This window comes from Lathamus discolor, chromosome 1 (genome assembly GCF_037157495.1).
Source record: "Lathamus discolor isolate bLatDis1 chromosome 1, bLatDis1.hap1, whole genome shotgun sequence".
Lineage (NCBI taxonomy): Eukaryota > Metazoa > Chordata > Aves > Psittaciformes > Psittacidae > Lathamus > Lathamus discolor.
Window position 1 is genome coordinate 31834132 of NC_088884.1, and position 26452 is coordinate 31860583.

Below are 26452 nucleotides of genomic sequence, written 5' to 3' on the forward strand. Positions count from 1 at the left end.
TTTTGAATCACTGCTTTAAAGTCTGTGTTGGCACTTCTGCATCTGAAACTTGAGGAGTAAGTATGTAACTCAGTATCACCAATGAATTAATCTTTATTTTTTTCAGTTCTGGTTAAAAAGGTTTCTATTCAAAACAACAGAAGCTTCATACTGTTAACTATCAAGGCACTTACCCCTTCTGTATCATTACATTGATACATTTTTCTCTTTGGCGATGATGATTTTTGTGCAAATGACCTTTTCAAGGTCTGAGGATATTTATGTGATTTATTTGAGGATGCAACCACATCCCTTTTACTGTACATGATTTATTTTACAGAGCCTGTGTTTGAAGCTACTTCTATTTTGTAAAATGCCTCTTTCCTCCAGGAGATTTGGTGTACTGGGTGGGTGACTAACTGCACTTCTGTACTGATGAGATAACATGCAATAGTAGTTTTATCTGGGTTTTATAGCTCATTTCAAATTAAAAACAGTTATTTAATTAAAAATTAACTTGTACAGTTATGTTTTAAATTAATTTACACACACGATGAGTGGAAGGGGAATAGGATGAACAAAATTTCTCAAAAACCTTCTGGAAGGTTTACTTTACCATTCTTTATACCAAATATGTGCTATACAAACTAACCTCCAGTTTTGGATTGACACATTTTTATCTTCATCTATAAAGGCCTTTCTTCACTAGAAACAGATGATGTGAGAAAGAAAAGGTGTTTGTGCTTATGAATACTCCCTCATTCTGCAACATGCCCTCCACTCCATTCACTAGATTTGTTATACTTTTATTTTATTTAAGATACTTTCAAACCAGTAACTGTTTTTAAATAACTGCTTGCATGGCATTTTGTACACAGAGATCCTTTACACTATGATTAAATAAACAAACTAACAATAATCTAATAGATAGAAAAATAAAAACATCATGCTCTGAAATGAATTAAAAAGGGGAATGAAAGAAATAAATTAACTGCCATTATAATATTTTTTAACTTTAAGAACTTGCCTGACCTGCAAGACTTATTTTTCCCTACCTTTTTTCTAGCTTTAGTGAAAACAAAGTCACATTTACCCTTTAACTTCTCGCTAATTAATACTGTTTCTAACAGAAGCTGCCACAACATAAAAGTACATACATCAGCCAATTGCTTCCTCTGTTCCTCTCTTATGTCATGCATACAAAAAACTAAAACCCAAAAAACAGACAACTTGAAGAGCACCTTACACTTCTGATACGACAATAATGGCTTTACATCATGGATTAACATCAGCACTGTTCTGCTGTCTGATCCACTGATCACAAAACTGTGAATTAGACTTAAAGAAAAGCTTCTTTTAAGAAGGGCTGAGATATCTTCCACTGTTCCTTAGAGTTTTCATAGTTAAAGTTCTATCTTCATAGGGTTAAAATATCAACAGAATTATCTATACCTAGTTTTAAACAAAATAACAACATAGTTTAAGTATTTCTTGAACAAAGATGCATGGTTTAGTAATTAAATTCAATAACCCTTGACTACAATACAACGTATGTATACACTGCAATATGTGTAGCAAAATTCCGTATAGCACACAAACACATAACTGTAGATGAATGGGTGTATCACACACAGTATACGAACAGCTAGCTAGAAAGAAATTCCTTGTGTCATCAAGTTCAGTCTATAGTCACAGGGAAAATAGAAAGTAGCCTCTTCCATAAATTTTAAAATAGTTTCTTTCTGCTCTGTTACAACCAAAATCCATCAGATTTTCAAAAGTGCCATTAATTCGTATTTTTACCCATTTCTTTGAACTTTTAATCTTAAGGAATATTTTTTTTATATAACTTGGTATTCATTCCTGAATCTATCTATACAAGTTGAATAAAACCCTTTTTATGTATTGATCTTTACTCTGGTAAAGTAATTAAGCTAAGTTATTCAGTTAGACAGGTACTTTGCTCTGCTGAACAGCTTCGTTTGCCTTCTGAGCACTTCTTCCAATTAGTATCTTTCTTGAACACAAGCATGCAAAATAGTATACAGAATTTCAGATGAGGTTTCACCAGTCTCCTACATAGCAACTTTACCCCCTATCTATGAAATAGCCTTAATTAACTGAGTGACCATAGCTCCTTACTTTTCCTGAAAAAAATATCTTTTAAAAATGACCTATAAACAATGAAAGTATACAATTTAATATGTGAACATACAGGTACTTGTTTTCGGTCTTATTTATCAAAGCATCCTTCAACCTGGTTTTGCTTTCTTTGCGTCCAACTGAGCTATACGCTCTTATCTTCTATTATCAAAGGAGAAAATAAGGTGGAAAAAATGAGAGCCAAAACATCTTTGTGGAACTGAATGACAGTTTTCTTCCCACATTGATCAAAACACTGAGTGTTTACTCAGTGTTTACCAAGTGGAAAGCTATAAAACATTATCTGACAAAGGATGTTTGGAGCTTAATATGCATCTATGTGGTACACTGTTGAAATGATACTTCACATTTTTCTGTGTTTCTGCTACTTTCTCTTAATCCTGCAAAGCTCATTCAAGTTTATATTTCATTTTGGGGTATTTGAGATCAGTATATCTCAATCTGCTCCTGTTTTAACTATCTTTCTTGCACATAAACTGATATTTGCACCTTGCCAATAACAGAAACCATCAGATTCACGATCACATATTCAAATGTATTTAAACTAAATTAGACATGTTTAAATCAGTATCCACTGATTTGCATACCCATGCTATGACAGGGTTAGTCTGTAACAAAAGTGCACATTAAAGTAGCTTTTCAAAAAAATGCTTCTCTTGGGCCTTCAGACATGACACTATCAGGAAGCTGTTTCAGCTCCTGGTTATCACTTCCGAAGGTGAGATTAAAAATTGTCTACTGAAAAAAAGTTTTCAATTAAAATTAAAAGAGCATAATCTACATTAACTGTCAGCAGAAAGTATTAATTCTTGTTCTTTTCCTTTACCATAGCTCCACTGTGCATCAATGCCTGCTTGGCACAAAGATCATGAACTAATTCTCTCACATTTAATTAATTATTTCATGGCTCCCATAAGCTTTAGACAGCTACTGTAAATAAACAACATAATCTCCAGTTTATGAACACTGGGCTAGACAAGCTCTAAGCAAGCTTCTACTGCTTTAGAATCTTTCTTTATCTTTGTTTTCTGTATCACTCCAGACTGTTAGCTGGAACTGCCAACACGTGTCTTATTATCATTCTCTCCTCCAAGAATGTCAGAATGATTGCATAAAACTAACAAAAGATTAGAAAAAAGCGTAAATCTATGTGCAGAAATCTCCTTGATAATTAAAATTTGTCTTCTAATATTCAATGTGCTACTGGGTTTTGTAGTAAGAAATTGTTTCAGTGTTCACATTTACTGAGAACTGTAGTTACTTTACACTAAAATAAGCTTGAAAACATTTTTTCCCCCATGTACTGTTTAGTGTTGCCAGTTCTATAAGCAAGAACAGAGTAAGATAAAAATATGTCTTTTTTTCTCTACCTCTAAAATGCTGTTATTTCTTCTAAGAAAAAAGTTGTCTGACTCTCTACTCTGTAAGTTACAACAGAACATTATTACACTTCTAAACGACAGCACTCAAGAATTAGGAAATGTCATAGTTGCTTTAATTCACCTCCCTTTGGATTTCTATGTTAATGCAATCTTTAATGATCCTGTCACACAGTATTTTCCCCACAGGTTTACCACTTCTGTCTTGTGAAAATTACACCCTCTTTTCTTCATTTACCTTAGAGAACCTCATGCCCAGCTCCACTGTTACCCTCCTGTCATCTCTAAACCCATGGCCACAGGATACTGCAGCCTCGCCTCATTCTCTTCTGATTATTAGTTCTCATGCAGAAAATCAGCATAAATGAATGCAAGTGTACACAAGTTCAACCTGCTCAGTTTGGGCAGGAATGTGGAGAGCAATGTCAGTATGGCACTGTACCTTAAACACCAGCTGTACTACCCCTGCCTATGCCTATGCTAGGGCTGCAACCTCCCAGACCATCTCATTAGATCACATGGAGCCAGTATTTCCAGAGGAATCTCATGTCTTACCAACATATCTGCAGACATCAGGCATTGTTTGGGCAGCCGTCTTCTCTCACCAAGGCTTTTAACTTTCCTACAATCCCTATCCTGAACTGGTCCAGGCTGGGGATGTCTGTCATGTTCTCTGTTCTTTCTGTTTTGAAGTCTCCTATATCTACCCTTTCTGATTGTTCAATGCCATATTCCCTCCTCTCCCCTTTGCTCGTTGCTGTCATCTACAGCTGAGCCATAAACCAACTCCATTAGCCACTTTCCTGGCTCCTCTCCTCTCTTCCGTGCTTCTCAACCTGCCACATTCATCCTGCTGACTGCAAAAGCCATTTTGTACTATATTTTCTACCTCTCATGTCCTTTTTCATCTACAAAGTATAATTCAGCCTTTCCACTGACCAAAAGGCTGTTTACACAGTTTCCAGAAAGAGGTCAGATCTCAGTGGCTGAATCTCCTCTCCATCGTCTCATCTTCTGTCACTGCCAACTCTATTTTTTCTCATTCTCTTTTCTCTGCTCCTGTCCCTAGTTAGGTCTTCTTTACCAAACTCTTGTCCTGACTCACTCTCACCTGTTTCCACTACCTGCTTGCGCTGTGGTGGAAATCCCTGGAATAGCCTGAATTCCTTCTTACAGAAGTTGCTCCTAGTCCAAAAAAAGTCACTTAAGTAATGGAGCCCTATCATTTACATTTGCTCATCTAAACCTTTTGGCTATCACTGATTTCTTCAGACTAACGGTAACATAAAACATGATCTTCCTCCTCTTGTCATAAAAATATACTGTATCCCTCCAGCATGCACTCTCTTTTAAGGAAATGAATACCTTCTGCCTATCTGCATAGCCCAAGCCCATTGTCTTATTGCTCTCCCTGTTCACACAGATGCACATGGGCTAAAATGGCCCCAGTCAAAATCAGTTATGAAAACGAGATCACACAGAATTGCAGTTTTTCACCCTGTCTTTAACAGGCATCGGTGACCCTGTGTTTTAACAGTGAAGCCTGCACCAATTTTGTAAAAGGAAGATTAGGTAGATCTTCAATTACAGCTGCATTCAGGCATGCTATTGCTTATAATAGTCTTTAAGGTACATCATGACACTTATTTTCAGAGGTAAAGATTAAAGAAAAAAATTAGGGGAAGTGACAGAAGTGACCCTGGCAAAGGTACGCCTTTCCAAGCAGCAATTACGGCAACTGGCACTTTGCTGCTGCAAAGTTAGCCTGCAAATGTGAATTCTTTCAAAAACATAAAAAGAAATTAAAGCAGTTTTCTTAATTTGAACTTGAGGTTGAGGCTTGTGTTTCTTTTTTTAACTACGAAATTAGCAATTACAATGTATTATTTAAAGAAAACAATAAAGCTCCTGCTTTTCACATTTGCAATCTTTCACAGTTCTATGATTAAACTTTTACCTAATTTCTTTTGCAATTGTGGAGAACAAAGCAATTTACAAGTATCTATAGAAAAATGCTGCAAAACTGCCAATTTAATTATTTTGATATTTCAGGAGCATATTTAGCTCAGAAATGATTGGAGCTATTTGTGCCAATCTATATCAGTGAAATCAAGCGAGCTGTTAGCATTCAATAATCATCTGGAAATGGAACTTCATGTTTCCTGGCTATTGTAACAAGGTTAAAGCCTGAGACAGTGTTAATCTCCAAAACTCCCCAACAGTAATGAAGTTATACTGATTGACATGAGTAATTGCCTGCTGGTATATATTCAGAATAATGGAAACTCTAAAGACTACTAAGTTAAAAGTCATTGTACAGAGTAAGTTTCAAAAGGGGATGAGGTGAGTTCTAGCTGCAGACCTAATTAAGCTTTTAAATCAGGAAGGTACAACTTTTGACATGCTCCAAGTCCCCTATTCTACCAAAGTCCTTGCAAGTACTACACTTCAGACCTCGATCTCACAGGATGCTGTGTGCAGCTCACCAAGAAATATGGATCCCCTTACATCTGCAATCCATGCCTTCCCTCTACATGCATTGTGTCCCTGCCTGTGGCAGGAGGGTTGGAACTAGATAATCTTTAAGGTCACTTTAACGATTCTATGATTCTATGAATACAATACCTGCAGGCAGTATGAATAGGCAACAACATATATCACAATAGAACATTTACATAGATTCAAACACTAGTGAATAGAAAAAGTCAGCCTTTTTAGAAAGAAACTGAATTGTGCAATTTATTTATCGTGCACTGAATTTTCATTTGAATACAATAAAGAGGAAAAAAAAACCCAGATGAAACTGAAAAAGGAAAAAAATAGAAGTTAAATAAGTGTTTTATTTAGTTCTCAACTTCTTTTCTCTGCATTTATGTAAAACAGGCTATTTCTTTAAATCATCAACCAACTTTGATACTAATAATTTTCACTTTTATGGCATTTCTTATCTGAAGTATCTTGCAAAATCCTGACCTATCATTTAAGTGTTCTGTATGAACAATACACAATAGCGGCATTATATCCAATCAACAGCATTATATCCAATCAACAGCATTACTGCAGCACTACTGTATTCATGGATAGAGTGAAATACAAAGAACCAAATCCTTGTCTCTGTGGATGGCAAACAAGATCCAGTTCTTAGCAGAGTGATATTGGTGTTTACGCTGCCTACAGAGAATGAACAGTCAAGTTACGCTCATGTATTTCTAGCCTTGATGAGTGAACTCATGTAGTTAAGAGTAGACTTGATCGTCTGTTCTCATCTCTTCCCTACGCTATTGCAGAACTCATTTGTGGAGCTGGAGTGATGGGAAGGTGAGGTTGAACTCTCTTTACTACTAGTCTCTCCCATGCTACAGGACTGTGGCTGTTAACCTCTGCTCAAGCTTTTTAGTCACACGTGAAGAGAAGGAGTATATGTCCCAGATTTAACAAAGCAGCGGCCCAGAATCATGAATCTATCCAAGGACATAAGAACATAACCCAAACTCTAACTCCCAATCTTTTAAAAAATCCTCCACATAACAAAAACCAACAAAACCTCCCACACGTGCACTAAGGGACATATTTTAAAAGTCTTACGGTTACTTTGATATAATAGCTGCAGAACAATGTTTGCCGAAATGGTGTGATATTCTTCAGCTCCCAGAAGTGAAAACTGGGCTATATCACTCAGAATCAGTTTTCTCATCTCACACTTCGCAGCACGTGTCATTGGAAACAAAGCTAATGCAACATTTAACTATGTCATGTTCTGATAAGCGTAGATGAAGGGAAATAAATCCCTTCCCATCAGTCTGCAGGATCAAAATTTTCTGTTCATCTCTATGTAATTTTTCTAGCACAGCCATCATCTCAAAAGGGGTAGGACTGTGTTGTTATTGTTGCTGGCTACCCCATACTGGGCAAGGAAATTGCCTTTCAGGTGTTCCCACATTTTCTGTGGTCTCTTTGGGACATGAAAGGAGAATTGGGGTATGAAGGGAGATTACATCACTGTATAGAGTACTGTATGGAGACACACATTTCTCTGCCTGCTACACACTGCAGTTTTGCACAACATGATCTGAATGGGGACAGTACACAACTCAGGGGTATCAGAGCAGCTCTGAACAGTGGTGTATGTACACAGTATGAGCCAAAATATAGACCAACCCATTTTTAAATGCTCTTCTCTCTCCTCCTTCAACGTTGTTACAGTGTTAAATTAGAAGCCATTTCTGTAAGCACACATTAAACAGTTATAATGGACTACCCAACAGGAAGAAAAGACATTTTCAACCTTGTGCAGTGATCCTGCACCAGAACAAAAGTGGACTGGAAGAACGCAGTGCCAGAACACTGAAGAGCCTTCTGTGCATGAATTCTGGAATAATCAGGTTGAAAGTCGGTTTCCATAATTACTTACGGTTTTCTTATGTCTATGTAACTCTTACACCTTTCATTATCCTTCTGGCCAGCAGCATGAGGTCCTTTGTGCTTTAATGGACCTAATGACAGTGATCCATTTAACTCTGAAGGATTGTTTGTGCTGTGCAGATCAGATCTTTACAGATGCTATATGGAATCATATAATGAAATAAAATTAAGCTGCTATAAGCATCACTCTACTGTCTGGGGAAGCAGTGCATTGTTTTACACGATGCAGAAAGCTAAAGCCTGTAGTAATTTAACAAAATTCTACCAGGGACATAGAGAACTAAAGTCATTCTCACTTCAACTCAATGAAAGTTCATGATTATATTTCACTTGAGCACTAAATTTGTGCTCCAATTTATAATTGTGCCTCTGTACATTTCCTATGCAACATTGCTTGTAACATTGCTTGTGTCATTACCTAGTCAGTTTTACTGCCTAAGTAAAGTCAGTTTCAATGCCTAAGCCAGGTTAAAGTGGTAGTGTTCTTCCTCCTTTTAAGATCACTCACAGCAGAAATGGGGAAATAAATCAGGTCAGAAAAGGCCTCAAGAAATAAAACACAAAGAGTTCTGCCTTTTTTTTTTTTTTTAACTGCATGCATTTTTAACTGCAGTGTTCAAGGCCCGGTTGGACAGAGCCTTGGGTGACATGGTATAGTGTGAGGTGTCCCTGCCCATGGCAGGGGAGTTGGAACTATATGATCTTAAGGTCCTTTCCAACCCTAACTGTTCTATGATTCTATTCTATGATTCTATGATTTTTTAAGTGGATTTCAGGTGATCTTCAGTCTAAAAAATGGTCTGGTTCCAGAATGGGTATTAAAAAAAAAAAAAGCAGGAAATTGTAGAAATTTTCGATGTATCACACAACCCTTTATAAACTTATCTTCAGAAGCTATCCACGTGTTCCTTCCACCATCCAAACTGCTTCACAGACAATTGCCACGTGGTCTAATCCTGTGTCTTGTACCCAGAGGCCTAGGTCACTAAAGACACTTGGTGGGAGGATAAGAGGTGCGATATTTGCTCAGAGCTGTCTCTCCAAAACCAAGATTATCCTCTTAAAATTCAGTTTTGTCTAGTCTTTGGTAACTGTTTATGAGTACAAGCATTTCCAAAGCAGAGTAAAAGACCAGTTACTGTACTTTATACTGCAGTCCATGCCCTAACATGTCTTTAATGATGACAGCAATGCTGCGAGCTTCAGGAAGCTCTTGCCCAAGTCAGGAAGACTCTTGCCTTCCTATGAGAGCATGATGTGACCTCTAACCACGATGCATTTAAACACGGACAACCCCTTCATGTTTCCAAACCCACTGAAAATCACTATTAGAAAGTTGGAGTAACTAATGAGCTGTAAGGAATTTATAAAGGAAGTTTTACTTTTTATAAATGAAAGTGAATGTTTAAGGTATTTTTACTCATGACCTTGAAAGGCACCTCTCTAAGGGTTGTTCCTTTAGTACAAAACATTGCAACTTTATTTCTAGAGTTTCAATCTTTAAATTTTGAAGCTGTTCACTAGGTTCACTTGACCTAAAGTTACCAAAAAGAGATAGATCATTGGCACAGCCTTATGGAAGTGTTGGTATATGTGCACGCTGCTCACTGCATGAATACCTGATTGAAAAATGACAACGTCACTTTCAAGGTCTGTACTGAGCTAAAGGACAAAACTGCACTTTAGTTTCCCATGTGATACATCTGCATTTTAGGCCACTCCACTGTCTGATGGGCAAAACACATCAGGCAAAGAAGCAAAGACTTTTGTTTTCATAACAAACCATTCTACTTTATCTTCTCCATTTTCCTTTACGCTCGTCTTCTTAAGGTTCTTCGTTTTGTAGAAGAGAGAACTTATATCTGTAACCTTTTCTAAAAACAAGAAAAACCACAAAACTTACATCTTTATTCATAATTCTCTTTTATAATGCTAATGGAGGATTATACAAGAACAAACATTTTATGTTTATTATTGTTGTTGAAGTCTTCACATTTTATAAAAGAGGGACAAAGACAGTATAGTTGCAGCATGCAGAAGCCTTCCCTTTTTAGACTTTTCTGCTTTTTCAGAACTTTTTTAGAATTTCAATGAAATATGAACTACTTAACAAAAATAAACTCTTCAAAGCATAGTGTTTGGATATTTTCCTCAACTTAGAAGGCAAAATAAAGTCTCTTAGAAACACAGCATCTCATGGACTTCAAATATTCTTCTGGAAAAAATAAAGCTGGTGGAAGCATGGTCACTAATAAATCTTGCAGATATCCTGGCCTTTCTTCTACCTTTTTTCTCCAGTTCAGAATGAACAGCTCTGATCGAGACCAGAAATAATCCTGCATTTTACTCAGAATTCCAAGTCTGAAAAGTAAAAATCACTACAAAAGCCTACCAGACATATCAGAGTTGGGAGATGCAAATTGAGGATAATGACATGAAAGGAGTAATTAAATGCTCTCTTTTTCTGAAGATGATAAAAGGGAAGATTTTCTTAACAAAATCATAGTTCTCTTTCAGGACACTGTATTAGAAAGTACAAACCCAGAATGACAACTATTGTCCAACAGCCTTAAAAACTCAGATTACTCAGTTTCTGAGTCAGGACAATTTTAAGTGTGTACTTAAACAGTAGTGAATCGGTGCCTAAATCTTGGTACAAGTGAAGATGGACTTGCATTGCAGATAAAAGTAACTGATGATAAAGTTTTGAAGGACTGTAGGAAATTATCATTATTTTTGAAGTACACAAAGATAACTAAAGATTAGATAATACGTGTATTATAGGTAACCTCATTCTACAAAACTGACTCATAGACTTTGGTAATGGATGATGAGCTCTACATTATTTCACATGTTCCTTTAACAAAATCCTGAATAGGATGACTTGCTGCTCAGCTGTATATTTCACCATCTCTTCACAGAAAAAGAGAGAAATATGAAACCTGTCTTATTTTTATCCTATCCTTGAGAAAGCAGCTGTACTAGATTATCTACAGGATATAAACTTTGAGGTATATTTAGGGAAGAGCGTTGCTTATTGTATGGACTAGACTTAAAAAGTTCTACCACCTAAGCATTAGCCTTGGCATAAGCCACTTTCTCCAACCTGGGTAAACCTACAGCTTCAAGTCATAAGCTTCCTTTCCTTGCCCAGCTGCTGAAGGCTTGGAGTTAAGACACCAACCCACCAGATTGCTCAGAGTCACTCAACATTTTAGGGGAAGACAATGCACAACATCTGTAAAGGAACAGAGATGAGTATTTTTCACAGATGCTGCTACTAGTAGCAGGAATACCAGCATGACAGAGCTCTACTGCCTGGTTCCTGACACAGCTGTGATCAAACTTTACAGGAAGTGCTCCACTACTTCTTCAGAGAGAAAAAAAAACCAAAATATTCTAGTTTTGCTAGAAGGTGTAGGGTGTTTTTGATTTAAAGTTTGAAAAAAGCAATGATGCTTCTGTGTTTCTCCAAGATGGAATGACAGGTGACGTATCTAGTCAAGTCAGTACCAATATAAGCTGAAGAACTCACATCAGTACCTGTATCAGTTAAAAAGGAAAGCTTATCAGTCAATCAAAACCAAAAATGGGAATCAGAAAATACAGTCGACTTGGAATGAGTGGTGGTGTGCATTTTGTTGTTAGCTAAAGGCCACTACAGACTGCAATATCAGCAGCCTAGAGTGAATTTCATTCTTTCCTACATACAATAAATATAACATAATAATATAATAAATATAACTAACATAACATAATATAATCCACTACTTTTATGAACAATATAGAAACGTTTTAGTCACATATCACATGTATTACTGATTATTTTCAACAAAACACAAAGGAAATAAACTGATAAAATTACAGCACATGCAATTCACTATTATGAAGTTTAATACTAAAAATATCTAATCTCTTAAGTGAAAATCATACTGTTTTCTAGACCCTTTTATATATGTCCATGCCAATTGCTTATAATTCAAAGACAGGAATCTTAAAGCTGAAATTACAAGACTATACTGCGTTTAAATCCAAATTGTTGTTTTCATCTGAAATACAATCTGGAACCTCCACATTATTATAATTATTTTTTAAGCCAAACTATATTTCTGCCATCTCCACAGTAAGAACATTTCCCTATTCAGAATCATTGAAATAAATGTGACAGATCAATTTGAATAATCCATATTAGACTGATAGCTAATCAAGAGGTTGATGTGTGAATAACAGTAATACATCGGGAAAAGAAAAGTGCACTAGGTAAAAACCTGGAGATACAGGAGAAATACAAAGTTGTGACAAACTGTCACAGGACAAAACCAGGATAGTGGTACCTTAAGGATGAAAGGAAACAAAAGGAAAAGGACTTGCAGAAAACAGTTTACCTCGTAACAGTCTTCTAGCAGTAAACTGTAACTTAAACTCGTCCCTACTGGTGAAACCAAACCTTATTCACTCTTCATATGTTAAAAAGCACCTCTTTAATCTTCATTCCTTCTCTCTTTATTTTAATTATTTTTTTAAATCTTTTAATACCAAGAAGGCAATTCAGAAAGATCATTTAATAAATAATGGTTTAGAAATCACAGGAATGCTTATATCCAATAATGCTGCAACTTTTGTTAATCACATTCATAATTCAAATTTCAAAGATAGTTTTATTGTTTGAGGAAACATGTCAATAGTGCATCTAAAACCTTCAGGCTGCAAAAAGCCTACTGTCGTAAGAAGATACAGACTCTACCCAAACTTCAAACTGCTTTAGGCGAGGCAAGAGCTATGACCTATACAACAAGTTATTTGTGGCCTCTTCTATTATTTGCTGTTCTTCTGCAGAGACAAGGCACTTTATCAGATTGATGCTATTGCCCCTCTAGTCTCCTGCTAGCTCTCAAGTAACAAATAAGATTAGTGCCATCATCAAAATTCATTTAAAACTGCCATTATCCTTTAACCTCTTAGTATCATGTGAACTAGAGAACTCATTTTGCAACACCAGACAGCCTCCTCAAAGTTTAAAGAAACATGAATTGATTCTTGGGGCAATTAGCACACATACTGTAACTAAACTTCTCATATGGCATTATGCATGTGCTATATCACACATAAATAATCACAGACAGGTATGATTTGCAACTCAAGCTATGTGCTAGAAATTTCAGTCTTTAAATCAAATGCCATTAAACATCACTTCAGTAAGATATGTGATATCCTTTTGAGAAAAACTGTTTAAAAATGGTGGGGTTTGCAATTTCAGAACTTTTTCCTGCCCTTTTTTCATTGCAGAAACTTCTAGAGACTTTAGTGGCATTATATCAGCTCTCCAGGTGGCAGTGCATTGGACTACCAATTATACAAACAATTTCTATTGGCACTGTGGTAGGAAAAAAATAAATTACTGATTTTGGATTATCTGATTTTGAAAACGGCAGAGAAAAGTGTGGTGTTTAAGGGAGCAGAAAGGTGGGAATGCAGGAATGGAAAGAATGGAAATAGGGAGCAGAATTAACAGTCTCAGCTTCTTACAGAAGGATGCAAGGGTGCAAGGATCTCTTTCATAACTGTACAGCCAATGGCAATATCCTAATGTCTTCACACGAAGTTTTATGGGACATTAAAGCTGTAATATCATATGTAGTACACAATGACTGCCCTTTATTTTGTTACATCTATTCTTACTTCATGCTGCAATTATACCACATCAGACACATTCCATCTCCCCTTCATCTTGAACAGCATTTATTTTCTTTGGATACATGTTATTTTAAGATAAGTATTTTAAAAAGATGTATTAGTCACTGAATAGCTGAGTGCTGATATCCTCAATATGTAGAGCTGAGAAATTTCTGAGAAATGTGACAGGAATTATGTGTTTTCTCTCCCATGACTAACAAATAGTATAGTATTTTCCACCAGCATTGCTATTTGTAGACACAGTTTGGGCATTTATTTACCCTAGATCTTAATTAAGATAAAATCACAATTCACTTTGATAAATAAAATTGTGTTTTGCTTGGTTTTCTTTTCATCTACTACTTCCCACTGAAGGCAACACAATGCCTGCAGCCTAAAACATGCTCCAAGCCCAAGCAATGCTTTGTACCCACTGACTGAGAGGCAGCACAGTGCTGACTGTAATCTTTACCACCCTGCTATAAAACAGACAAAAAACCCATAAAATAACATGGAAAAGTCAATACAAAGATGCATAAGCCAATCTCTTTTAACCAGATATTCCCAGCATCTTCAGAGAAACAGGTCAGTGTATCTTGAGCATTTCCAGAAGCTAATCAGGAATATTAAACGTAGCAGTGGAAAAGAAAGCAAGGTCTACAGGTAGCAGTGTAACCACCAGTCCACCTCATGCAAATCAACTCGGGACACTGTCTCTACTGTAGGTTCACTTGTTAACAGCTCTTTGCCTTTTGAGGCTGTCAGTTATTTGAAGCACTGACCTCCTCCTCATCTTGTAGCACACATGGCTGTGCTGCACATAGTGCAGTGGGGCCCTCATTTCATGTAATTACATGATTTGGTTTATTGTGCCTGAGATACAAAAAAGGCTGAATGTGCTTGCCAATGATTCTGCTTTAAATCCACCTTGGAGGCATGCTCTAGTAGATACACTTTTCCCTAGAGCTCTGCATGGTTCTATTCTGAGCCGAAGTCAAGTGTAAGCAATAACTAATGCTATCTGAAAGAACAGAATAGTCATTAATGTTAGCTACTGTTATTTTCAGTGATATGGACATTTCTTCCCAGTATGGTGTGCTAAGCAGAGGTTATTTTATCCTAACAAACAGTTCCATACAATGTCAGTTAAAAGATCTGCCAGTTTGACAGTATCTGGACTTCCTAATTTGTTTATTTTAAGAACAAAACTCTGCATTGAATTTCCACTTTTGAAAGATACTTTTGACACTGAACAAACTTAGAAGAAAAACATGAAACCATGGGCAAGCCTGTTTCACACACTCCCCTCCCAGAGCATTCAATGCTCTTGGCTATGTACTTTTTAGAAGAGGAACAAAGTATTTCACAAACAAAATTTGAAAGGCATTGTATTCATCCAAATATAGATTAGTCAACTATATCTCACATTCTTATTCAGAGCAGCAGAACTACACACAGAGAGCTTCTGAGATGGGTTATCACCCACCTGACTTCTGTAACTCTTTCTTCAGCTTGAAAGCCAGAAACCACAGATGAAAATCTGGCTATGTAACTGGGATTTCCTTCAGTATTTACTCATTATTATCACTCTCATAGTGACTAATATAACAAGGTATTAGAAATAATAGAAACTATGCTAACCCCTATTAGCTCCAACCCCAGAGAGGAGGGGTATGGGTGGAAAGCCTAATCAAACTAAAATATACATACATCTTATTACTTCTAATTAGTACCCATGAAGAAGACTCTGAATGACTATGGTTTCCTAATGTAATATACTTCTCTGCCGGAGGAAAAGACCATGTTTATTCTGAAGATGGGGACTTCTCCAGGGATGAAAGTGTGGACTGAATTCCTGTGGCTGAGTGCCCTCACCATCTTGCATCATTTCCTACTTCAAGTAGACACATATTTTGTTGACTTCACTGTCTCAAAATATGTAAGCCACTGACACTAGCTTTGCCATATATGACAAATAAAACCAAGTCCAGCTAAAAAAACTCCAAACAAAACAAAAACATTGCACAAACTTCCTCTTCTGGAAAAGGACTAGACAATAAACAGAAGCACCTTGTAATCTATAACATCTCAACAGTACACAGACAATAATGCAGCATGTAGGTTACATTTATTTATACATTGACCAAATTATACTAAAATAGAATAAAACCACATTTGAAAATGTGGCTTTTATTTAAAGTCACTCAAAATGATCCAAGAATGTAATTATTCACAGAAGATGGATTAAAAAAAATAAGTCACAGGAGAAATGAAAGATATTCTTAAGTGTTCAGAGGTTTCATATTTAGAGTTCAGTGTGTAAACTATAACGTAACAAAGAGCAATCATAATGTCAATAGGTAAACTTAGCAAAAGGAGGGATCATTATCACTGTTTGATATGTGGGAAACTGCTACACGTTACAACTTCATTTCTTGCTCCTGGTCACTTACACATTGCATGTGGCTGTCACACACTGACCCTTTTTCCTATGTTGCTCACAAACGTCTTAAATAAACCCTCCTTCCTTCACGACTTCTGTGTTAATAGCAATACTGCATTATCCAGTGCAGTAAGCCTGAGACACACAGAGTTCTCTCCAGTCTTTCATCATTATGTTCTTTTTCTAAATGCAAAGAGTAGAAAGGAAACTTTCTCATTCGCACTATTCGTTTTTTACTTTGTTGGTTTGGGGTTTGTTTGGGGTTTTTTGTATTATAATTTCACATTATTACTGTAGAGGATACATTTCTGGACTGCATCCTCCACTGGTGTAAATCAGTGATTGGCATAGAGTAATAAACTGGAGCGACTGTCAATCTGACGTTATATCCCAGAAGATACCAATGAGAATCTCTTCAAATTAATAGATGACGATTTACTTTTATGAATCAGCTTGTCATTGTTTGACGTTTTACAGTGCTGTTTAATCACTGTATCTTCCACTATCATTTCATATTCCCTGTCTGGGAAGGAAACATACAGACTATTTTCAACCACAGCTGCTCTGTTTTGCCAGCTCTTAAAGAAATGGAACTTGAAATTGCCTGGAAGAACACATCAAAGGAGACAGGTCTGATGATGACTATCACTACCAAAACTGCTTTCTCCTTGCATATACTCCTCAAAGCTTTATTCCTGTGATGACACAAGAGTTAGAGCTCTCTCTCCCCACACTTTAGTGAAGACTGGAAAGCTGCTTGCCCACACGGCAACTGCAGTTTGCTGCCAGCACTACTAAGCACAGGGTGCAGCATGATAAAGTTGTCTGCCTAGAGCATTCAGAGTCCTACATGTGTTTCATGGCCTTTCTCCAGATCTCTGGACTTGGACAGAGAGGGTCAGATACTCTTACCTGTATTTAACAACTACCGCTTCTTACCATGGCTATTTTTCTGTGTTCTAGGACAACCTCAATGGTTTACTGCTCCTAAATAACTTCAGGAATAAACTTAGGGTATGAAAACTATGCTAAAATGCCACAGAATAGACAAAAGGGAAGAAAATGCACAAGAAAAAACTTTCTTTGTGTCTTCTGAACTTGGAAAATTACGAACCATTCTTTCCCCCAGAACTGCCTTTTGTCATTGTTTGTTTTCCCCGAGATGCTCAGCGTATTTGTCACCTTTATTACTTTTGGTTTACCAACACCTGAAGTCCAGTCCTCCTGCTTGCATTAAAACCAGAGCTGTGTCCTGACAGAAGACCACTGCCCAGTCTTCCTTCTCCAGAACGCGTATTTTCTTTTATATCATTTGCAATACTGTATCTTTAAAAAAGTTTCAGTTTCTTGACCTTGTCTGGTGACAGCTTTATTGCTTTTCTAACTCAGCTTCAAATTAACAGAAGTTCTTCTTGTTTTTCTTGTTTATGTATCAGTTTCATTACTGCTGTCACACAGCTCTGGGGACACAGCTAGTTAACGGCTGCATCTCAACTACTGCAAATACAATCGCACATTCTGCCCTGGGATATATGTGTGTAATTCCTGTTGACAATGCAGGGAAAATCAATTTCACATGGCACTGAAAACTGCAACCACTTACGGAAGGCAGCATTCGACTCTGAGGGTTACACGGTCATTTCTGATTTGTTAAGAGAGTGGCACTGCGCTAGTAAAAATAGAGAAGTATCACAAACCAAAAGAATTCACCACATCCACTGAAGCTACAGTTTCTGAGGGTAGAATTGATCCATGACCCTCATACCATGAGATTCTGGCCCATCCATCCTTAGGTCCAAACAGGGATGGTCCTGTATATTGTACAATGTACAATTCAAATCCTTATCCAGTAAGTACTGACTTACCTGTTCTAGCTGCATTTGGCTTATCCCGATTTAAAACAGGTATGGATTTAGTTCTCTGCTTCCTAGTTTCAGAGTATACTCACTAATTTAATATAAGTGAAAGATGTCTTAGTTTGACCTGGAAGGCTGTGAAACCAGTGATCAATACCTCTGCACTACTAGGGCCAGTGCTGTCAGTCTGAACAAAGAGCAAAGAACAGTAAAAACCCAGGGTCAAGAACTCTTACAAAGGTTCTCCTGGATTCACTGACAATTCTATCTCTATAACTGAAGAAAGATTGTAGGTGCATTTTTAAAGGGAAAATGTTGCCACTTATTGTTCAGACTTTTTTTCCTCTTTGTGTTACAACCTGGTCATTGGAATTAAAGGCTATGCTGCCTCTAGTTGGCTTTTTATTTTTCTGCACAAGAATTTGACCAAATTGAATGCTGCTTTTGCTTTGCTGGCATCCAGCACAAGATTTGTAGTAAGTATATGTTTAGTCTGTATTCATTAAGTGAACTTGTAGGCAACGGTATAGTCAGTTAAATATCAGTGCTGCATAGCAGTAATCTCCCCACCTGTTCTAAAATACAGTGTTTGGACACCTAACCATTACATTTAGCCTATGTACAGAGCTTCAAGTAAATTCAGGATTCAAAAATAAGTTAAATTATATGAAAAAAAACAAAATTAGTGAAAACTTTTTCCCTCCTAAACATGAATGCTGGAGATAGAATAAAATTGCATTAAAAAAGATTGACATTATGATTTAGGGGAAAGCTGGGTTGCAATCTATACGATGATGACCTTTACATCTACTTGATTACGGGAACTTCTTTAGCTAACCACGTAACTCCCCTCTCTGCATTTGTTCGTTTCTTTATTTTAAAGCACCCACATTTCAGAAGGGCTACTTTCATAGAATGTTCAAGAAAATTTCAAAGAAAATGTGCCACTTGTGCACTACTTTGTTCTACTCTTTTCTACCACCTCTATTGAAAAGTCTTCCACTCTATTCAAAACCAGCTCTGCTTACCTAGCAATTTGGCAGCTGTCATTTGCAACACTATTATTTTTGAAATCACAGAATCACAGAATAGTTTGGTTCAGAAGGGACCTTCAAAGGCCATTTAGTCCATCCCTCTGCACTGAGCAAAGGTTCTTAGTTAAAGATGCTCACTATGTAATATGATAATGACCTATGAATATAACCACGTAAAATGATAGAGAAGATGGAGAAGTCAGCAGAAAGGAAAGGTAGTATTAAGTGTTTATAGGTTTCAAATTGAGGTCTTCGTGATTGTACTGCTACTTTTCGAAGGAGTACTTTTTGCTTCTGAGTACTGCCTTTCACTTGAGAAACAAGAACCCTTTATTATTGCCTTGATTAAAGCCAAAACAAGCCCCAACTCATAACGCCCATAGTGCCATCAGACAGTATCTGTTGCACACATGCAGTAGTTGCAGTATTGCTGTGTTTTCCTTTTTAATCTGATCTCCATCATTAACAAGCAGGGGCTGGGACTATAATAGTCTATAGACTAAATATAGTCTATAAACTTTCTATGCTAAAGATCCTCCGAAATATCCTAAGAAGTGGTACTTAATCTCAAAACAAATTTGTACTTGCATTCGCACTTCAACTGTGATGTTTCTCAGTACCTTCAGACAAACCTAATTCATCATAAATCTCACATAAATGTAATGGGTTTGATTTTCTGCATACAGGTATTGTTTTTAATGTTTTTCTCCACCTTCTTTCTAATCAGGAACAAATGGAACTCCTGAAATTAAAAACTGTATTTATCTTCAAGCCAAGCGAAATGGGAAAAGGGAAATGTGCATCTTTTTTTGGTGGAGCTTTTCGAGTCTCCATTCTTTAATGTAATGAAAGAAAAAACATACATTAGCATTCAAAATAACATAGCTTTCAAAGAGCATCCACTCATTACCATATAAATAGCAAAGTTACTTACTCAGTATACCTTCCTCTGTCTGTCATTCCAGTGTCAAATTGCAAGTTCTGAGGTGCACCCTTTTCTTGCCAAAACCAGAAGGCCCATTTTTTGTCTACTAAGCAATTATTTTTATGAGGGAATAATAATGGACCGTCAGTCCATTTTAAGTGATATACTGTCCATCAGACAAGTAAATCTGTTCTGAAAGGGATGGCCCTGAGAGGAGGGCATGGCTTAGGTTACTTTGCTTAATTTCATGTCCACGGCAGGCACAGGTGAATAATGTCAATAACTACAAAAATTATTCTAGAGATTTCAGAATATTTTAAATTACAAACTATTGACTTATGCAACAACAAAAGAACACATATGGAAGAGAATATGAATTTTCATTGCCATGCCTGCTGCACCTAAACAACCAGTTTTCCTAGTCTGTATTTTCTCTGTTGCCCTATTGCATTCTAAACCCCACAGTACTATTATGAAACATATAATATGGTGAAATACGAGCAAATCAAGCTATCTCTGCTGGCCATCAATGTAACCAGCCCAGGTCTTTTGACTTTGTGCTTTCTAAAACCGCAGAAGAGAAAGATTATAATTCTAGAGCCACAGTTTATAAGAGCTACAACACTGAAAACACTATGTGCTTTCAGAAATTAATTCACCATTACACAGCTCAGTTTCTCAGCAGTAACATGGAAGACATGAACCAAGCCACAACTCTATTTACAGGTAGACTGCTTCATCTACAGTCTACTCCTTCACGCTTTGTGGATGCCCTCAGCAGCTTTAATTCAGATAGCCTGTTGCCACTAAGAAGAAAGATTTGTTCATCTCCACCTTACTCACATGGCACTGTGCGGAGGTAGAGATTGTCTCTTATGATCTGCTGGAGCTCATGGTCTACCGAACCTTTCTGGAACCGCAAATTGAGGTAGTGACGAAGGTCCTTATCAACAATGCCTCCTGTCAAGGAAAAGACAAATGAAAGCATGATTTAAAAATACATCACTTAAATGGAAGCAATGCATCACTTGTAAAGTCTCAGTAGCTCATTTTCATTCATGTTTCTGTCTCGATGGATGACAGAAGCACAAAGAGGTTTTGGTTAAGGCATACAGTTGGTATAGTATTATCTACAGTAGATAATTGCAAAGGTTAAATACAGTTAAAGTCAATTGGATAACTCTGTACAGTTCAGAAAATACATATAGGATTATAGAAAAAGGTGTAATTTTTATGCACAAAACTGAACCACACTGTTATTTTATACCTATATACATACATATCTAAATAATACATCATTAGGTATTGTGCTCCTTATGACCTTGTACCAGCTCCCCACCTGCCTGTTAAGCAAAAAAAAAATATTGGTTTAAAACATCTCTGTAATGTCTGGTGTTTTCAGTCCAAGTGTAACCAGGAGAAACTACAGCTATACTTAATGGTCATATAAATACAATACAATGTCTTGTTATTTATTTCAAAGCACTCACATCTGAAAAAGATACTACAGCAAACAAGGGAACATATTTTACTTGCACCACTGAAAACAACCACTTGTAATACAGCATCTCAGCATAACACTGCAAACATGGAAAAAAGAAACCCTAGTTTTGCCACTTTTACTGTAACTTTAGGAAAAAATGGTATTATAACTTTAGGTCAAATCAAATTAAAGTATGGTTTAGCCACTGGTGTATCATGTTCCACTATTAAAGGCATACTTATAAATCTAACCCAACACAATTAATTAACATTTCCCGACGTAGACCCTCTGCATTTCTTTTAACCTTGAATATGGATCACATTTATAATTATAGGAAAAGAGTCTATAAATAACTCCATTTATGCCTTCTCTGAAATTCTGACATAAGAAAAATATAGAAAATCATTACTACACTGAGTGATGGCAGGTATTCCTGAGATGAAAAATTGCAAGGACATAGATCCCTAACTTGTTGCTTCATGCATTCAACCTTAAAACATTTTTTTCAAATGGCATTTGCTATTGAACCCTCTGTTAAAAGTCTTATTGACTTAGAATGTATAAAGATTTTCCTGTAAAAAGGGACAAATAACATTCCTAAGTAATTATTTGAAAGTCACTGAAAGCACAAATGGGTATAAAATAAAATATATTTCTCCTTACAGCTATTCCTATTTATCTTCCATTTACAAGTCCATAATCTTATTATTGCTGCTCTTTGTCAATAACTTTAAAATCTTTCATTCCAGGCTTATAAAATGCTTCTAAATAATTCCTCTCATCTTTAGCTAAAGGCAAAAAACAAGCAGACTTTCATAATAAAAGGGAAAAGGAAAAAATCCCAGCTCATAACAGACACAAAGAAATACCTGTGTGCCCAGTTCCTTGAGGCTGAGAACCTCCATACAGATCTCTGTTCTTCCAGGATACCAGCTGAGCCACTTAGTCTACTACTATAGTACAACTAACACTGTCTCTAGCAACGAGTTCTGTTTGGAGACCAGACCATGCCTACTCCTGCTAATTTCTTACATATATGAGGCTGCAGAGAGATGCTTGGCTCCTGCTCAGAATCAGCTGTCCTTTCTGATTGGCTGCAGAGAGTAAAGGTCCTGCAGCTTTTGCTCTTCTTGCTCTAATATAGAAAACATGCCCAGTGATGTAGATGCTTTCCGGCAGCCTGAGAAAATGCCAGATTGAGAACAACAGCTGTAGCCTGCCCACTGACATAAACCTGAATCAGTCAACTTATGACATAAGTAAGTTTAGGAGCCTACACAGATTTCTGACCCTCAAAGTGCATTTTTTATTTACAGCCTTTTGCTTCAAACACAGCTGTTTACTTCACCATGTGCTAACGAATGCACCAAAACCTCCTAAACACTTCATCAACTAATCACCTGATATTTTTGTCAAATTGAGTATTCCAAGCTGGAGTACAAAGAATGCATATTACAACAGAAGATACTTACAGCCTTATATCTGTTACAGATTCAAAAGCAGAAGCTTGTAACAGAAATAATACCTGTATATGGCACAGAGGAAAGAAAATTCCCAACTTCCAAGCACATGGGAAACATGTTTTTTTTATTAATATCTGAGTATATACTGTAGCACTAGCAAAGTCTATTTTAAAGAGCAGTCAGATGAACCTCAGGCAGCACATGCATAATAGACAGATTTTCTTCTTCAAAAGTCATTCTGTTTTCTGACCCATATGATGTTTTTCAATTCTTTGTGCACGTGTTGCCTTTGTTTTTGAATCTTGGTATAATAATGGATTTTATATTTGGAAAGTGTAAAAAATAAAAAAGCTCAAGAGTTCTCAAGACCAGATACAATGTTTTAATTCATCCTTCCAATTGTCATCCTTCTGCTTTTCTCTGAAAGGTTTCTTGTTTTACCTCCTGCTTGTCAAAAGCATAACTGACTCCAGATGTGCTGTTCAGGTATTTTTAATACCTGAGCTTTTGAGCAGCTTGATCTTTTTAATGCAAGCAGAACATCTTGAGTGTACTTGTATGGGGTTGTAAGACTTTTTGCAAGAAACTACAGTGATTCGCAAGTATGTGAGGCAGCCTTGATTTAGTAGCAGTGAATTAGATCTTGTGTTACAGACCACATAAATCAAATAACATCAGTAATGATAATAGGACTGTGTCCTCCAAAGGGATGAAATAAAGAGACACAAAATGTTATCGTTTTGTTTACATTGGAGGGAAAGAAGAAACTTAGTATCACTGTAAGTTCATAAAAAAGAAGCAATCAGAGAAAATCTGCTCTTACAGGCAGTAACTATATTCCATTAGTGGTCCCATACAACCCAGTTAGACAAGCAACTAACCTGGTTTCTGTAAATTTCAACTTTCCTTTATTTTCTCTTTTCACAGTACGCTGAAAACCACTGAGACACCGAAAAATTCCTTACATGAACCTAACCCTCCAGCTTTCTATTATTCCCAGCCAACGCACAGTGGAGAAGCTTGGAATAATGCTCAGGGACTGCCGGTGCCTGCCACAAAGCACCATCAGCCTCACTGCAGCTGCACAGTGGCTCAGGAGGAGCAGTTCAGAGAGAAGAAACTCATGAAGGTTACATCCTGCTCACCGTGCATGACAGCGAAAGGAAGAGCTGTTGTGTGTCAGAGGTATTATACAGCGCAAGCTTTAGAAACCCAACCCAGAGGCCATAATCAAAGATGTTCTTTGGCCACTGCCATGGGAGGAGGCTGACAACTGTGTGATGGAGCATGCACTAGCCTGCAGCCATGCAGGGATGTTTTCTTCCCTTTTCCCTGGCTTGAGGCCTATATTCTGTTTCAGTTTCATTTCACTCCAATGAATCCCACTGCTTTGCTAGCCAGGAAATATAGGACGTGAATTAAATACTTCGGTAATGATCTCTTGCATAATGTATGTCTGGTTTAGGTACAGCTACCAATCACAATGGCAAACTCATAACCATGACTGAATTTGATTCCCGAGATTATAAAATCGGATATACTTGGTTGAACTAAAAAATGCTCTGTTTACATGTTACATTTTTTAATTCAGTGAGCTAAGTATATCTTTTTACAGTGTTTTAACGAATTTCTGTCAAGTTTCCTTCCCTTTATAAAATCTAGTTGAAAATTCCAATCAGAAAAGAAATACAGTAAAGGCCACACATACAAAAGGGTACTGAATCCCTTGCAGCTCATTAAAAGATTCAAAACTGAAGAAGATAATTTCCATTTCTGAGAAAATGACAGGGATGAGGGTGTACAATTTTCTGTGGCCCTAAATATTGTAACTGTTATTTTGTGGCTTCCTATTTGGTAACCCACTGATGCTGCAGCTGGAGTCCACTCTTGTGTTCTATTTTTCAGTGAAGGACCAGTTGTAAACATGAGCATCCCTTCTGCTGTTCCTGCAGTGTTAGCTCTCAATAATTTATTTCTTACCCTTAACCACAATTTTTGTAACTTCTCAACAAACACTTCTGAATATTCACCCATTAGTATTTTCTCATCTTGTAGCATGACCTTCCAGTGAACTGACTTCCCAAAACCTGGCGGGGTAAATTATTTGGGGCTTTTTTAACAGCATAATCAATTCCATCTCAGCTAAAAATAATTTGCCTTCAATATTTTATTTCTGGGATTAAAATTCAAAAATATTTTGGTTTCCCTGGTTTCTATAAAAATTCCTCATTAAAAATACCTATGAGCAAGCAAGACTCTTGCATCAAAATTTGCATCTGTACATGACCTGTGTTTAAGGAAAATAAAGGAAATATCTTAGGATCTGTACCCTGTGAAAGCAAACAAGCTCATAAACATTTAGTATAAACTACCTCTCCTCTTCTACTGCCCTATTTGCATCAATCTGTGCCCCTTTTTGTTTTCAACAAGCTCCCACTTCTGACTGTAAATTTAAGACATATATTTCCTAAGTCAAATACCTTGGCTGACCAGGCTTCCACCACCTTCAGTAGGACCATTCTACTGGAGAGTCTCATCCTAAATATTGACTCAGGTGCTACGTGGAGCTTTATATAAATACTACAATATGCCTCCATGGATATCTGACAACAGCTCAAGTTTCTTCTGCACCTCTTCAGAAGAAGACATGCAGTTTGGTGCGTGCTGGACTAACATCATCACAGATGATCTAACTCAATCAGTAGCCAAAATGGCAGCCTGAATTCTTTAAACCAGGTATCAGGAATAATCTAATTTATTAGTTCTTTTCTCTAACGATGAGATAAAAAAGTCTTCTGCCCATGAAAGTAGCTGCAGTAATTATTTCTTTTTTTAGTCTCTCCAGGATGTATCAAGACAATCACAGCCATCATAAACAAAAAGGTGTGCACCTGATTTAACTGGTAATTTCTGAGTATTTTTTAATGGTCCAGTAAGAGTCAGAATACCTGAAATTACTATATGCAACCCCTCCCAGTCCTTCCCATCAGTTCAGTGATACCATGCCCGCTTACCAGTAAAAATCTCTATTATTTTTTCTTTCTGGCACATACAGCCTAACCTGAGGTGATCTGTAATTCCCTTCCTCCAGTCCTGCTCTTCAGACCCACACAGCTCTACGCTGGTGTATGCACAGAAACCAGCAACGTCAGCTTGAGCAGCAGTGAGGGACAGGGACTACCCAGCTACAAGACAGCCTGTATCAATGAGGGCTCCAAAACATGCCTGCCAATGCACACTTTTCACAGTGAGCTCCCTAAAGTAATTGAGAAGATTTTAAGTGTCAGAAATTTTAACCACCACATCCTCTCTTCTCTCAAACTTTCTTTCTCCAGATGGTTCTCTAAGGACAAGAACACCAGACTTCTTTTTCCCCCACAAGTCCAGTGATATTTTATTGTGATAAGCTTCAAAAAGTTATCATTAAGAAAGCATTAATTAAAGAGGATTTTTTATTACCTTTACTCACATGAATTGCTAATATTTGTAGTACAAAATACTTTATAAACGAAGTATTTCTTACCTTTGTGCTTGATTAACAAAGATGTCTAAAGATGTCATGCATTTAACATTTCTGAACCAGTATGAGATGATCTGCTTTAACAGTTTAACTGGGTAGAGGAACCAGAAAA

At 36.9% G+C, this 26452-nt stretch overlaps 1 protein-coding gene across 11 annotated transcripts in view; it reads right to left on the bottom strand.

Annotated features, from left to right (window-relative positions):
• MAGI2 (membrane associated guanylate kinase, WW and PDZ domain containing 2) overlaps positions 1–26452 on the bottom strand; it is a 731950-nt gene that overhangs the window by 496184 nt on the left and 209314 nt on the right. For 10 of the 11 annotated variants that reach the window (XM_065666957.1, XM_065666908.1, XM_065666937.1 and 7 more), the window contains exon 2: positions 20718–20834. In XM_065666957.1, the coding sequence (XP_065523029.1) occupies positions 20718–20834 (117 nt within the window). Of the gene's footprint in view, positions 1–20717; positions 20835–26452 lie in introns of those variants that run through there. The other variant, XM_065666948.1, reaches the window with a different exon arrangement.